Source organism: Dipodomys ordii, unplaced genomic scaffold (genome assembly GCF_000151885.1).
Source record: "Dipodomys ordii isolate 6190 unplaced genomic scaffold, Dord_2.0 Scaffold31, whole genome shotgun sequence".
NCBI classification, from domain to species: domain Eukaryota; kingdom Metazoa; phylum Chordata; class Mammalia; order Rodentia; family Heteromyidae; genus Dipodomys; species Dipodomys ordii.
This window is the reverse complement of record NW_012267247.1, coordinates 10,367,916-10,383,720: the sequence shown is the minus strand read 5'-3', so window position 1 is coordinate 10,383,720 and position 15,805 is coordinate 10,367,916. Positions and strand designations below refer to the sequence as shown.

Sequence of the window (15,805 nt, the reverse complement as noted above, 5' to 3'; positions counted from 1 at the left end):
CATGCAAGGCAAGCGCTCTACCACTGAACCACCTTCCCAGCCCAAGGACTGTGGTTTGAAGCCAGCCCAGGTAGGAAAGTCTGTGAGACTCATATATCTGATTATCCACCAAAAAGCTGGAAGTGGATCTGTGGCTCAAGTGGTAGAGCGCTAGCCTTGAGCAAAAGAGCTCAGGGATAGCATCCAGGTCCTGAGTTCAAGCCCCAGTACCGGCACACACACATAAAAAGTATATACTGGATTTTGTGTGTGTGTGCCAGTTCTAGGGCTTGAACTCAAAGCCTTGATATTTTGTTAGGCTTTCCCCCCCTCATAATTGTCTATTTTTCAAGTTCTGTTTTTGGATGTGTGATACTGGGGCTTGTAGTCGGAATCTCACTAACTTTTTTCTACTAGTTGGCCTCAACTCACTATTCTCCCAATCTTTGCCTCCTAAGTAGCTGTCTTTATAGATGTGAGGCATTGTACTGAGTCTCAGATTCTTAATCTTAACAGTTTAGTATGTAGTTTTATTAATTCAGGCTATTTTCAAGACAATAACCTATTAGGCTTTGAGGAGAAGGCTGCTTCTAGCAGAGTGAGAATTTTCAGTTAATGTATCTATTCTATTTTTATAGTAGAATTAAAATCTTTTAATATTAAAAACAGAGAGCCTAAATTAAAGCTGTGTTTAAACAACCCATATTACCCAAACGAAGAGCAGTACTTTGTTGAAAAATAAGAATTGAAGAACATGAATCCCTGAAGGTTGAATGATAGTCTATTTAAGAAGCAAATATGCACCAGTGGCTTACATCTGTAATTCTAGCTATTCAGGAGGCTGAGATCTGAGGAACCCTGTTCAAAGACAGTCAGGTAGGAAAGTCTGTGAGACTCTTATCTCCGATTAACCATTAAAAAGTCAAACGTGAAGCTGTAGTTCAAGTGGTAGAGTACTAGCCTAGAGTTTAAAAGTCCAGGGACAGTGCCTAGGATCAAGCTCCAGGACTAGCATCAAAGAAAATGAAGAAAGGAAGAAGGAAAGGAAGAAAGAAAGGAAGGAAGGAAAGAAGGAAGGAAGGAAGGGAAGGAAGAACGAAAGATGAAAGAAAGAAAAAAGGAAGAAAGAAAGAAAGGGAGAGAAAGAAAGAAGGAAAGAAAGGAAGGAAAGGAGAGAGAAAGGGAAAGAGAAAGGAAGAAAGGAAAGAGAAAAAAAGAAAAAGAAGAAGGAAGGAAGGAACAAAAAGAAAGTGAGGGAGAAAGAAAGAAAGAAAGGAAAAAGAAAAAGAGATAAAGAAGCATAGCTTTTAGGCCGGGCACCAGTGGCTGAGATCTGAGGATCCCAGTTCAAAGCCAGCTGGGGCAGGAAAGTCCATGAGACTCTTATCTCCAATTAGCCACCAGAAAAGCAGAAGTGGCACTGTGAGCCAAAGAGCTAAAGGACAGATCCCAGGCACCAGAGTTTAAGCCCCAAGACCAATGAAAAAAAAAAAAGCATAGCTTTAGATTTCCTTAAACAATAATTGTTTTGTATTTTTTTGTGGGGGGGTGGCGGAGGGGGTCCGGTCGTGGAGCCTGAACTCTGGGCCTGGATGCTGTCCCTCAGCTTTTCAGCTCAAGGCTAGCAGTCTACCACAGTGCCACTTCCGGCTTTTTTCTTTCTGCTTATGTGGTGCTGCAGAATCGAACCCAGGGCCTCATGCATGCAAGGCAAGCGCTCTACCACTGAGCCACCTTCCCAGCCCCAACAATAATTGTTTTTACATGTGACCAGTACTACCAAAACTAAAAGAAAATAATTGTTACTTGAAAGACCCCATTTCAGCTGAGTGAATCATCAGACAAATAAGATATATCTCCCATCCCACCATTCAGGATGGGTATGGACTTTCCTGAGTCCCTACAGAGTTCCAGTCTGTGTCCTAAGAGCTTTTTAAAGTAATTCCTTCAATTTTAATAGATACTGTGTATATTCTATTAAACTAAATCTTACCCGCAAAATGGAGTTGGGTTGATTAAGTGGTGATAGTCTGTGTAGCCACTAAAGAAAGAGATGTGTTTTACCAAACCAGGTTTTTCAAGAAGCTCTGCTCTGGCTCACATGCAGTAGTGGGCAGCTGGGCAGTGCTGCCCTCGTCACCAGGGAAGAAATGGGTTGAAGGAGACAGAGCAATATCTTTCCTGTCTCACAGGCAGGATGTACTAGCATCTGTAATAGAACCCAGGTCGTTGATTCTGTCTGGAGTTTTCATGTAGTTGTACCCAAGTGCTCTAGTGCTCATGTTTTCTTAATTGTGAATTCTGATTGTTAATTTGCAGGTGCCCCATGGCTTTGGAGTGGCTGCCAGTGTCCGAGTGGGTAATGCTCTGGGGGCAGGGAATGCTGAACAGGCCCAATGTGCCTGTACTACTGTTGTCTTGTGTGCTGGTAAGCAAAGCCCTTCTCCTCCCTGGCCTCCATACTGGACTTACTGAGATAAGTTAAAATCAACATGTCAGAATTGAGACATTCTCTCCCCCCACCACAACTCCCACCACTTCTCTCTCCCTAAACCTTTATTCTTTAGGTGCTTTTTTTTTTTTTTTGCCAGTCCTGGGGCATGCACACTAGACCTGGGCTCTGTCCCAAGTTTCTTCTTCTTCTTCTTCTTCTTTATTTGTTTTGGTTGGTCATGGGGCCTGAATTCTGGGCCTGGGCACTGGTCCCTCAGCTCTTCAGCTCAAGGCTAGCACTCTACCACTACTTCTGGCTTTTTCTGCTTATGTGGTGCTGAGGAATCAAACCCCAGGGTCTCATGCATGCAAGGCAAGCACTCTACCACTGAGCCACCTTCCCAGCCCCCTGAGCTTCTTTTTGCTCAAGGCTAGCACTCTACTACTTGAGCCACAGCACCACTTCCAGCTTTTTCTGAGTTTATTGGAGATAAGAGTCTCATGGGTTTTCCTGACTGGACTGGCTTCAAACCACAATCCTCAGATCTCAGTCTCCTGTACAGCTGATACTCAGTTTAGGCTCTTTCTAATTTACTGAGTTAAATAGATCTTCTAGTGCCACATACCAAGTAAATAATAACATGATTGGCATTACTGAAATAATTTTAAAAGCAGATTATCAAATATAGTCTTATTTTATGGCCATAATCTGAGTGACCAGTTCTCTATGACCCTGAATCTGCTCTGGCCATCCCAATATCTTGGAATCTAAGCAGTTAAGAAAAGATTCTGAAGTAGTCAAGTCTTTAATCTGTACTCCTATAACAGAATACCTGAAGTGAAGTAACTTATAAGAAGCAAAATTGTATTTCTCACAGCACTACAGGCTGGGAAGTCCAAGATCTAGGCAACAGCAAGTCTGAGCAGTTGGTGAGGACTGCCCACTGCTTCCAAGATGGTGGTTTAATGTGCCCCCTCCTGAAAGGTTGAGCAGTTGACCATGTTTCCTCCCAGGGCAGAGGGGAAGGAGGTGAAGTGGGAGTGAACTCCCTCTGACAAACTCATTGTTGAGAGCACACTGATCCATTCATGAGGGCAAAAGCCCTCCAGGTTCAGTCAATTTCCAAAGAGGACACTTCCCAGTGCTGTTGCACTGAAGATTAAATTTCCACCTGAATGTTGGAGAGCATAACAACATTTAAACTGTAGCAATTGACATCATACTCAAATTCTTTTCCTGAGTGTCCCCTAGAGAGAGGAGTCAGAATCACCAAATCTTAGTTGTCCTTGTCACAGACAATAAACACTATAACATTTCTTTAAAACAGGGCCACACTCTGTTGCTCAGTCTTAACTTGGGAGCTCTAGCAATCTCCTGCATCCCCCTCCCAAGTAGCCCCCAACTACAGGAGACTGAGAGGTGAGGGTCAAAGCTTGAAGGGGCACTATGGATGCTGTCCCTTTGCTTTTTAAAACATTATTATTATTATTCAATGCTGGCGCTCAACTACTTGAGCAACACCTCCACTTCTGTCTTTTTGCTGGTAAGTTGGAGATAAGTCTTATAGACTTTCCTGCCAGGGGCTGGCTTTGAACTATTGCTCCGCAGATCTCAGCCTCCTAAATAGCTAGGGTTATAGGTATGAGCCACCACACTCCACTCCTTACATTTCTTTTTTTTTTGGGGGGGGGTCCGGTCATGGGGCCTGAACTCTGGGCCTGGGCGCTGTCCCTCAGCTCTTCAGCTCAAGGCGAGCGCTCTACCACTTGAGCTACAACGCCACTTGCGGCTTTTTTCTTTTTGCTTATGTGGTGCTGAGGAATTGAACCCAGGTCCTCAGGCATGCAAGGCAAGTGCTCTACCACTGAGCCACCTTCCCAGCCCCAGCACATTTCTTAAATCATGTTATAGTGTTTGGGTTTTTGTTGTTGTTGGTTTGTCTTTTTTTTTTTTTTTACTGTTTTTACTTTTTTTTTGTCGGTCATGGGGCTTGAACTCTAGGCCTGACTGCTGTCCCTGTGCTCTTCAGCTCAAGGCTAGTACTCTACCACTTGAGCTACAGTACCACTTCTGGTTTTCTGGTAGTTTATTGGAGATAAGAGTTTCACGGACTTTCCTGCCTGGGCTGGCTTTGAACTGTGATCTCAGATCTCAGCCTCCTGAGTAGCTAGGGTTACAGGCATGAGCCACCAGCACCCGACCTGTTTTTACTTTTTACTGTCTGTGACAAGGACAACTAAGATTTGGTGATTCTGACTCCTCTCTCTAGGGGACACTCAGGAAAGAACTTGAGTATTATGTCAATTGCTGTAGTTTGAATGTTGTTATTCTCTCCAACATTCAGGTGGAAATTTAATCCAGTATGATAGCACTGGGAAGTGTGCTCTTTGGAAAGTGACTGAACCCGGAGTGTGCTCTCAACAATGTTTGTCAGAGCTGAGTTTACTTGTTCTTCATCTAAATCACTGATACAAATCTCTCATAGGATCTCTGGGCCTCTGGAGAGCTGTCATTCCCTCTTATTCCTTATATATTTCCCAGGTGTCTGTGCACTTGCCGTGGGAGTTTTACTAGCAGCCTTGAAGGATGTGGTCGCCTATGTATTCACCAGTGACAAGTAGGTAGTCCTGGAGAAGGCTGTCTGCTTTCTTTCTTCACTATATCTTCCCACGGAGGAGAGTGTCCCTTTGTTTCACAGGAAAGCCTGTAGAGCAGGTAGGAGTGAGCAGCACAGTGCTAAACTGGAAGGAGTTGGAGTGAAGAAAGCATCTGCACTCCTCCTCCTCCATCGATTCATCAGGCCTAGCAGAGCTTTGCGCAGAGACCCACAGAAAGCCATGGGGAAAACTCTTCTCCTTGGAGAGGTGCCCATCGAGTGCAGGGCACACTGACAACATTCACACCCAATCCCTGCCATTGCACAACTTCCATCACTTCAGTGATGAAGACCTTGCTATTTCCTAACACTGTTGATTCAGAGGACATCTTTTCTCATTTGAAGCTGAACTCTTTTCCTACATGAAAAATAGCTAAGACAAAAAGTTTGGGGTCTTGGCTCAAGTGGTAAAGCACTTGCCTGGAAGGCAGGAAGCTCTAAGTTCAAACTTCAGTCCCACTATTTTAAAAAGCAAGAGAGAATTATCCTTTAAGTCAGATGTGTTGCTATACACCTGCCATCCCAGCACTCAGGAGGCTGAGGCAAGAGGATTGAGTGTTCCAAGGCCATACTACATAATAAGACCTTACCTCCTCAAAAAAAAAATGTCCTCTATAATGCCAGCCCAGACTATGTCTCTTTTTATGAATGCATGTGAGTTTATTATGTATTTTTGTCCAAAAGGAATGTACTGTTGAACTGCACTGCCAGGTTTCTGATTTTGAAGTTATTGACACTTTCCTTTCCTCCAACAGGGACATCATTTCCCTTGTGTGCAGAGTGATGCCAATTTTTGCTCCCTTCCATCTGTTTGATGCACTTGCAGTGAGTTCACAGTAATTTTATCCTGATCTACACAGCAAATGTGTTTTATGTCTCTAGCTTTTAATTAAAAATCAAATGCGATTTTATTTTTAAAAGCATGAGCTCTTTCCTCTTACAGCCTGAGTACTTAAGGGAAAGATGAAGCACTTGACTGTAGCCTCTCCAGGTGGAGGAGACTCAAGTTCTCCATCTTCTCTAGGTTTATCTGGGCCAAGAAGTGAGGCAACTTCTGCTGGAACTTCCCAGGTATGTCACCATACCTATGAGTCCACTCTGGCTGCCACAAGGCCCCTTTTTAGACTGGTCTTCTGGATTTACAGTTTTAAAGACCAATTAGACCTCTGGCACTGGTGGCTCACACCTGTAATCCAGAAGGCCAAGAACTGAGGACTGAGCTTCAAAGCTAGCCGGGGCAGCAAAGTCTATGAAACTCGTATCACCAATTAACCACCAAGATGGGAGAAATGGAGTCATCGCTCAAGTGATAGAGCACCAGTCTTGAATGAGAAAGTTTCAGAGATAGCACCCAGGCCTTGAGATCAAGCCCCAGGACTGGCACCAAAAAAAAAGAAAAAAGAAAAAGAAAAAAGAAAAGAAAGACCCTTTGCCTACATTTCAGTCATCCAGGTTAAGCAAGGAAATATTCTTTATGACATGATTTCCAGGCACACTTGTCATTTTACTTTTTACCTCCCATGGAATTTCTTCCAGTTTCTCCATATACGATAAAGCGGCAGTGGTAGTCAAGATTAAATACAGCGGCAGGAGGAGTAGCGTGAAAAAGAAGCCCAGAATTGTATTCATGTTCTTCAGCCATAATTTCAGACTAATTTCTGCTGAGATACCATGCATGAAACCTTGCATTCTTTTAATAAACATTTAAAACTAGGCTAAGCTAGTCAGCGATTTGAATAGGGTTACCTTGTTTTTTTTTCTTTTTAAAAAATTGTTATTATAAGCCGGGTGGCTCACGCCTGTAATCCTAGCTACCCAGGAGACTGAGATCTGAGGATTGCGGTTCAAAGCCAGCCCGGGCAGGAGAGACCGTGAGACTTCTATCTCCAATAAACCACCAGAAAACTGGAAGTGGTACTGTAGCTCAAGTGGTAGAGTGCTCGCCTTGAGCTGAAGAGCTGAGGGACAGCGCCCAGGCCCAGAGTTCAAGCCCCACGACCAACAAAAAAAAAAAATTGTTATTATAAAGTTGATATACAGAGGGGTTGCAGTTATATCAGGTAATGAGTATATTTCTTTTGCAACAGTATTATCTCTTCCCTCATTTTCTCCCAGTTTTTCCCCTTCCAACCACCTCGCCCCTGTATAAGTTACTTGACAGTTTTCTGATTAAAGCTGCTGTACTTTGGTGATTGTCAACATAACTTTCAAAGCAGAACACTTTGCTTTATGTCGTATGCAATGAGTTATGTACACTTTGAGACAGAAGTAGCTGAGCACCTGCAGATCTGTGGGCTGCTGTTTTGAGGCCATGAGAGTTGTGACTACAGTTCTGGTGTTGACTTTTCTCTCCTCAGGGCACCTGTGGTGGTGTTCTGAGAGGTACAGGGAAACAAAAGATAGGCGCCATCCTAAATGCCATTGGCTACTATGTGTTCGGTTTTCCCATTGGAGTGTCCCTGATGTTTGCAGCTAAGCTTGGAATAATAGGTATGTGTTCGATTCCTCAGTCACTTGTCTAACCTCACTTGTCATTCTGGGACAAATTGATTGATGGATAGAAATACCTGTACAAGGGGCTGGGAAGGTGGCTCAGTGGTAGAGTGCTTGCCTTGCATGCATGAGACCCTGGGGTTCGATTCCTCAGCACCACATAAGCAAAAAGAAAAAAGCCGGAAGTGGTGTTGTGGCTCAAGTGGTAGAGAGCTAGCCTTGAGCTGAAGAGCTGAGGGACAGCGCCCAGGCCCAGAGTTCAGACCCGATGACCGGACCCCCCCAAAAAAAATCTGTACAATCATGTCCCTTGCAGCACTCTGTACAACAGTCATCTTCCAGAACCTAGGGAATCAGCCAAGATGCCCATCTACAGATGAGTGGGAGGCCAAAAAAAAAAAAAAATCCACTAGACTCCATCTCCAAAATAACCAACCAAAAACAAGTTTGGAGGTATGGCTCAAGAGTTAGCATGCCACTTCAGCAAGTGTTCAAACCTCAGTGACACAACAAAACAAAACAAAACACTATAGTAGATCCTCTAATCACATAATGTCACTTCAATTTATGATATCAAAGTAAGATAGGGTTCTCACATTAGTTCATTTTTATGCATTAAAAAATTTAAAATGGTGAAGTGGCTTTGTAGCTCAAGTGGTAGAGTGCTCGCTTTGAGCTGAAGAGCTGAGGGACAGCACCCAAGCCCCACGACCGACAAAAAATAAAACAAAAAACAAAAAAAATTAAAAATGGTTCCCTCCCCATTTGGAGACAGTTCACACACATGGCCCAGATACTTAGTAGGACAATACCACTTACCTGACTCAAATTAGTTAAAAATTTAAAAGATTAATACATTTGTGACAGCATATAGCCTCTGGTGATACCATGTTGCAATTGATACCAGTGAAAAGGGGTGGATAAATGGAGATTGAATGAGAATGAATGAGCGAAGCTAAGGAAGAGAAGGATAGAGGGGATGGGTTTGATTGGGAGACATCATATGCATATATGGAAATGTCACAGTGAAACTCACACAGCTAATGTAAGAATAGAAGAGAATAAAATAGATGTAAATCCAACTACATCAATAATAGCATTAAGTGTAACGAAAAAACATCCAGTTCTACAATGTCCACAGAAGTCACTCTTTAGATTCAAGATACTCAAGGGTTAAGATACACCTGGTATGCACAATGCCTACCTGGTTTTGATCCCTATAGTATCACAAAAATTTATTTTTAAAGGTACAAACTGAAAGTAAGAGGATAGGAGTAAGTAGAGAGTTGTTTTTCAGGGCTGGGAAGGTGGCTCAGTGGTAGAGTGCTTGCCTTGCATGCAAGAAGCCCTGGATTCGTTCCAGCACCACATAAGCAGAAAAAAAAAAGTTGATTTTCTATCAGTGGGTTACTTATCTGTGGACCCTACCAAGCATGTACCACAAAAAAAAATTGTGTGTTTTTGGTTGTGGGGTTTAAACTCTGGGGCCTGGATGCTGCCTCTGAGCTTTTTTGCTCAAGGCTAGCGCTCTATCACTTTGAGCCACAGCTCGACTTTCGGTTTTCTTGTGGTTAATTGGAGATAAGTGTCTCCTAGACTTTCTTTCCCAGGCTGGTTTTGAACTGTGATTCTCAGATCTCAGCCTCCTGAGTAGATAGGATTACAGGCGTGAGCCACCTGGGTTTGTGGTGCCTGGCAACAAAATGTTTTTAAACTAATTCCAAAAAGTTCAAAAAAGTGAAATTGAAAATTTCCACATGCAGAGTATTATGCTGAATCCACACACATAAAATGTGTGCATTGCATTGAATTACAAGTAATCTGAGGATGATTTAGTTTATGGAAAGATGTGCACAGGTTATATGCAAATACTACACCATTTTATATAAGGGACATGAGCGTTGGCTGGTATTGTTATCCCTGGTGGGTCTTGAGGGCAATCTATGGGTATTTTAAGATGAAAATGTATCATGTAAAAAAAAAAAACCAGAAACTACAATCTACATTAAAGGATACAATATCAAAAAATAATAAAATTAAAAATCTGAGTTAAGGAATTTGTTCAACATCCCACAGGTAATAAGGGCTGAGGCTGTCTTTGAACCTATGTGCTTTGATCCAGGAGCCTTACATGCTAGCTACAACTGTGGATTGAAATTCCCTCATTTTCTTAGCATGTTCACTGAACACCTCCACACATCAGACTGGATGGTGCTGCATTAGAGTCTGGGAACATAACGACAGACAAGAAAGATCTCTATCTCCTGATTAATACTCTGCTCCTTGTTTTCATTCCTCTCTTGGCCTTTAACACTTTTCTTCTTTCAGCTCCTGGAATGTTACCTTTCCTTCAAGCTGATGATGTGTAGGCCCTTATCTATGACCTGACTTCCTGCCTGTGCCCTTCCAGCTGTTCTATGCATTCCCAGGTCTTCCAACATCACTCTTTTGCCTCCTCACCCAGATTCAAGGACTGCATCAGTCACACTGCCAAGTCTGAATAGCTGCTGTAATATCCTTCATATTATGAGTGGTTCCTCCCACTTGAAATAAGATAGGAGCTTATAGTGACTGTGGCAATGGCACTTAACATTTATTACCTCCAGTAACATTTGCTTTGACCTTGGGCATATATGAACTCAGACCCTGAAATCAGAGCCTGGTGTACTCATTTGGTTTTTTCCACATAAGGCTGGCCCTCTACCACTTGAGCTACATCTCCATTTTTGACTTTTTGCTGGTTAATCGCAGATAAGAATCTCTCAGATTTGTCTGCCTATTTGTCTGGCTATGAACCACAATCCTCAGATCTCAACCCCCAAAAGAGCTAGCATTACAGGTGTGAGCCACAAGCCCCTAGCCTTTACATACCTTATTGCTCCCTTAGGGAATTTTTTTTAAGATAGGGTCTCATCCTGTAGTCCAAGTTGGTCTCAAATTTCTGATCCTCTTGTCTCAGCTTCCTGAGTGGAATAACAGATGTGCATCCCTATGTCTGGTGAAAATGCTCTTGAGTTTCACCTCAGAATGGTACTTAGAATTCCACTTCCAGGCAAACATTAAAATTTGGAGACCTGTATTTTCACAAAATAGCTGCTTCTCAGATACTCAATAGCTATTATGTTCTAATATCTGGTATACTTGATTCTACTCAGGCATATTTTGTTTGTTGTTTAGTCAAGTTTGGGCCATAATCCCATGAGAAAAGAGAGTTTATATAAAAGGTATAAAGAGCCAAATTCAGAGGTTTAGAGTTTGGTCATGCAATATAGGAAGAAGAAAAAGTTCTACTTAAAAATACATCATTTGATTTTACCCGCATTCCTTCCAGCTGAGCGAAGTCCGGGAGCTTTTAAATGACCTAGAAAAAGCCACTGAAGTTATTGACTGGTTTGAAAATAAATGTATGCATGATTAGATAAGAAGACAGTTATCCAAAGATGTTGCTGTTCAATCACTAGTTTTTTTTTTCTGTTCTTGCTGTTTTTGTTTTTGTCTTTTCAGTACTGGGGTTTGAACTCAGATCTTCCACTTGTTAAGTAGATACTACCACTTGAACCATATCACCAGCCCCTTTTGCTTGGTTATTTTCAAGATAGGATCTCACTTTATGCCTAGACCAACTTAGACTGTGATCTTCTTTCTGTGTTTCCCTGTGCTGCTGTGGTTGACAGGCACATATCCCATACCCAGATGGAGTCCTGGGAACTTTTATGCTCAGGCTGACCAGGAAGTTTAATCTTCCTATATTGGCTTCCCAAGTAGCTAGAATTACATATCTGAGCTACCGCACTGTCTTTGTTCTTTTGTTCTTGTTCCCTAATTCCTCTTCTTCCTTTTCCTCTTTTTTTTGGGGGGGGCTGTTTGGGGGTGTTTTTTTCCAGACAAGGCCTCACTGTATAGCCCAGGCTGGCCTTGAACTCTCCACCCTCCTGTTTCAGTCCTGGGATTGGAGTCATGCACCACCACATCCTGCTTCAAAGCAAGCTTTTGGAAATACCACGTCTTGCTGGGTGCTGGTGGCTTACACCTGTAATCCTAGCTACTCAGGAGACTTAGATCTGAGGATTCAGGTTCAAAGACAGCCTGGGCAGAAAAGTCCATGAGACTCTTAGTTCCAATTAAGCACCAAAAATCAGAAGTGGTGCTGTGGCTCAAGTGAGCGTGCTAACCTTGAGTGGAAAAAGCTCAGGAACTGGGGCTTTGAAGGTGCTCAGTGGCAGAGTGCTTGCCTTGCATGCATAAGGCCCTGGGTTCGATTCCTTAACAACCCATATGCAGAAAAAGCCGGAAGTGGTGCTGTGGCTCAAGTGGTAGAGTGCTAGCCTTGAGCTAAGAGCTGAGGGACAGCGCCCAGGCCCAGAGTTTAGCCCCCATGACCGACAAAAAAAAAATCAGGAACTGAAACAGTGCCTACCTATGCAGGTCAAGTCCCAGGATCTTCACACATACACACATCAGGTCTTACATCATAAACACACACAAGTCTGAAACAGTTCTGTGGGTCCCCATTAGATCTTGGATAAGTGGTAAGCTTTGAATCATTCATGGCCTGTTTCTCTGTCATGTTTTCTGTACACTTCCCTGTCAGCAAGCTGCTTCCTAACTGGCCTTCCTTCTCCAGAACCTCAAAGCTGACCTCCTCTAGGCCTGCGTCCCTTCTGGGCCTGTTTCACCTCTGCCTGTCCTGAACATTGTCCTTGTCCTTCAGGTCTCCACCCCAGAGGACACCTGGCCACCGCTCTGGTTCTGCCAGTAGTCATCATACTGCTCTTGCAGTATGCCACACCTGTCACTCTCAAATTATCATGTTTGTTTCCTCGTCTACTATTTGTCCCTCCAGCCTTTATATAAGTTCCATGAGGCTCCCATCTTGTCTTCTTGTTCATGTATATATCTCTAGAACTTAAAATAGTATGTGGCAAAAAACAAAAACCAGTAAATACATTTTTGGGCAATCATATAAACCAGAAAGCAGTTTTGAGGGGCTGTTTTGTGTTATTGGTAGTTATCAGTGCTCAGTGGTACACTTAAGTCTCATTCCTGGTCTATACTTATATAAAAATTTAGGAAATGGCCGGCTGCCAGTGGCTCACGCCTGTAATCCTAGCTACTCAGGAGGCTGAGATCTGAGGATCTTGGTTCAAAGCCAGCCTGGGCAGGAAAAGTCCGTGAGACTCTTATCTTCAATAAACCACTAGAAAACGGAAGTGGCACTGTGGCTCAAGCGGTAGAGTGCTCGCCTTGAGCTGAAGAGCTGAGGGACAGCGCCCAAGCCCAGAGTTCAAGCCCCACAACCCACAAAAAAAAAAAATTTAGGAAAGTTAACTTAAGTGGAATTTTGACCTCTGGATTATAGATGATTGGGGAGCAGGACTGAAGAAAATAGAGAACAAGTTCTGAGTCTCATTTCCCACCCGCAGGTCTGTGGTCTGGATTGATAGTCTGCGTCTTTTTTCAAGCCCTTTTCTACTTGGTGTACATCCTGACAACCAATTGGAGTAGAGTTGCAAAGCAGGTAAAAATTTTGTAGGCCTGACCCCGTGGCACGGTAAGGAATATTTGGGGTAAATATGAGGAAATCGGGAAATCTATCTACTATGCCAGGAAGTGGGAGGGGGATAGAAGAAAATCACATTTCAGCACATTTTCTGCCTAATTTAGAGTGGATTTTAGTATCTACTAAAAAGAACTCAACTTAAAAAACAAAAAAATGGAACCGAGATGTATTTTCTTTTTTTGGTATGGTAGTGTTAGAAGCATATTTTCTATTCCTTCCTACCAATTAACTCTTTTCTAGGCATCTCTTAAAAATATTTTTTAATTTTTTAGGCCTACATATCTGTAATCCCAGCTATTCTAGGGGCAGGAGTATTGAGAGTTTGAGTGCAGCCCAGGCAAAGTTAGTAAGATCCTATTTCAAAAGCAAAATGCAAACAAACAAAAAGGGCGCAGGACTGACGAGTGGTTAAGAACCTGCCTAGCATGCATTAGGCTGTAGGTTCAATTCCCAGTTTTGTATATATATATATATATATATATATATATATATATATATATTATATATAACTGGGAATATATATACATATAAATATATACATTTTTTTCTGGATAGATAGATGACAGATGTCCACTTCTTATTACAAAGTAGTGTATTAAGTAGTTGTGATCTATGGGAGTATTTAACAGGCAGTACCACAAAGTATAGACAGTGAATCAATCATGTTCTTGACATATGTGAGCAACCTGTGGGTGAATTGCGAGCTCTTCTTGTGTTGAGTTTGTGTGACATGGGTGGGTGAGTGGCTCAGAGGAGGGGTCTTAAGAAGACAAGAAGAATAGATTTAGGTGTACCAGCTGTTAGCTGTTACAGCTCTTATTCTGACCAACCTCCCTTCAGATTTCTAATTCCTTTGGATTTCATTCTTTTTATCTGTGTTTAGGAACACTAAAGGGAACAAGGGCAAACAATATGTTAGATCTGCAATTACATGGCAACTTTTTCTATTGTTAAAAGCAGAGCACTGCAGGGGGGGCAGGGAGGAGACGGGGGGGGGGGCTGTTGATCTGGTATTATATTCTTTTGGCATGTGGCCATTTTTGGATGAAGAAAGACGATGTGAGATATTGTAAACCTTTCAGCAATAGCTGTACATATTTTCCTGGTTCTGGGGCTTAAACTCCAGGGCCTTGCTCTCTTGCTCTGCTTTCTTGCTCTGCTGATGCTTTACTGCCTAACTCATGACTCCAGCCCAGCTTTTTGCTGGTTATTTATAAAGTTTCATGGGTTTTTCTGCCCAGGCTAGCTTTGAACTGTGATCCTCTAGGTCTCAACCTCCTAAATAGCTAGGATTACAGGAATGAGCCCAAGCACCAAGGACATTGAAGTTTTATCAAACATCTACCAGCTTGACTCAACTTACACTTTATTTACTTATGTGACATTGCTTTCAGGCACAGGTTCGGGCTGGGCTAAAAGGCAATAAAGAGACCACTTCTACTCAAACAGGTAATTGAGGGCATTCTCTTGTATACTGTATTTCCTGCCTTATAAAGACTGAAACTTAATGTGGCCAGAGTTGTTCAGTTTGTGAGATTCACTGTCTTGCCTCAATTAGATTTATAATGACCAGACAAATTCTGAGTTCTCCTAAAATAATTTTAAAAAATATATAACTTCACATATGTTGACTGATGATGGTTATGGTCATTTGTTATAATGTATTCTCAAGTGAACTTCAGTATTACCCTCCTTCTTGGCTCAGTGAATGCTCCACTCTTCTCCACAAACAGATCAACCTGGAATGGAAAGAGAAGTAACTGATGGAGTGATCTTGCCTGATATCATCAGACCAGAGAGCCAGACTGTCCAATTGATGGGACCGGAAGAAAATAACCAGTATGCAGTGCCCACTGTTGGGGATGTCTTGACCGTGAGACAGCTAATTTTCTATCGTGGAATGGCTTTAGCCATTGCGGTTGCTGTCCTTGTAGCAGGAATTTTAGTAAGAGTTTTCAATGACAGGGACTAAAATGGAAGAAGCACCACCAGTTTAGAAATGATAATTATATGCCACATGCTAAGCATTAGGGGAAGATGTTAGATGTGGTTTCAATCTCAGCTATGAGTTATTGGTGATATGTTCTTGGTCATTCCAGGAAACTGTACCATTGTATTGAGATTAGAAAGGAGCTGGACTTGCCTAGCATGTATGAGGCCCTTGGTTCAATCTTTAGCACTGACGCAAGAATGAAAGAGGGAAGGAGGGAGCTAGTAAAAAAGGTTTCTTTTGTTGTTGTTTTGGTTTTTGGTCCTAGGGTTGGAACCCAGGGCCTCATGCATGCTAAGCAAGTGCTGTCTTACTGAGCCATGCCAATTTTAAGTATACTTTTCTCTGTTAACTTATCATGGTTTCTAATTATGTAAATTTGACTTTTCCAACTGTAATGTTTGTTACTCGCTCACCTTGCATAGCCTCTTTTCAGGAAAGTGGTCCATTGTCATATAAAATATTATTGCTGATAACTTTTAGGAGTCTTTGTCTTCTAATAAATCTGTGTGGCAATTTTCATATTAATTAGAAAACAAATTTATGTTCTTTTTCCTCCTTAGCTCCCACAACTCCCACAATGTTGACAGCTATGATTTCACCTCCTAGCAAAGAGATTTTTCTTAGGACCAGTTCCAGAAATTGACTAATTAAAAAACAAAATAATTTTTTAAAAATCTAATACTGGGTATT

The 15,805-nt window shown here is 42.2% G+C and overlaps 1 protein-coding gene across 1 annotated transcript in view; it reads left to right on the top strand.

Moving 5' to 3' along the window:
• The window catches only part of LOC105985715 (multidrug and toxin extrusion protein 2-like), a 39,174-nt gene extending 23,912 nt beyond the window's left edge, over positions 1-15,262 (top strand). Inside the window, exons 11-17 of the mRNA XM_013016345.1 lie at positions 2,299-2,407; positions 4,955-5,030; positions 5,825-5,894; positions 7,427-7,559; positions 12,986-13,080; positions 14,517-14,571; positions 14,856-15,262. Coding sequence (XP_012871799.1) covers positions 2,299-2,407; positions 4,955-5,030; positions 5,825-5,894; positions 7,427-7,559; positions 12,986-13,080; positions 14,517-14,571; positions 14,856-15,094 — 777 coding nt within the window. The 3' untranslated portion in view covers positions 15,095-15,262. The remainder of the gene's footprint in view (positions 1-2,298; positions 2,408-4,954; positions 5,031-5,824; positions 5,895-7,426; positions 7,560-12,985; positions 13,081-14,516; positions 14,572-14,855) is intronic.
• Positions 15,263-15,805: the final 543 nt, after the last annotated feature.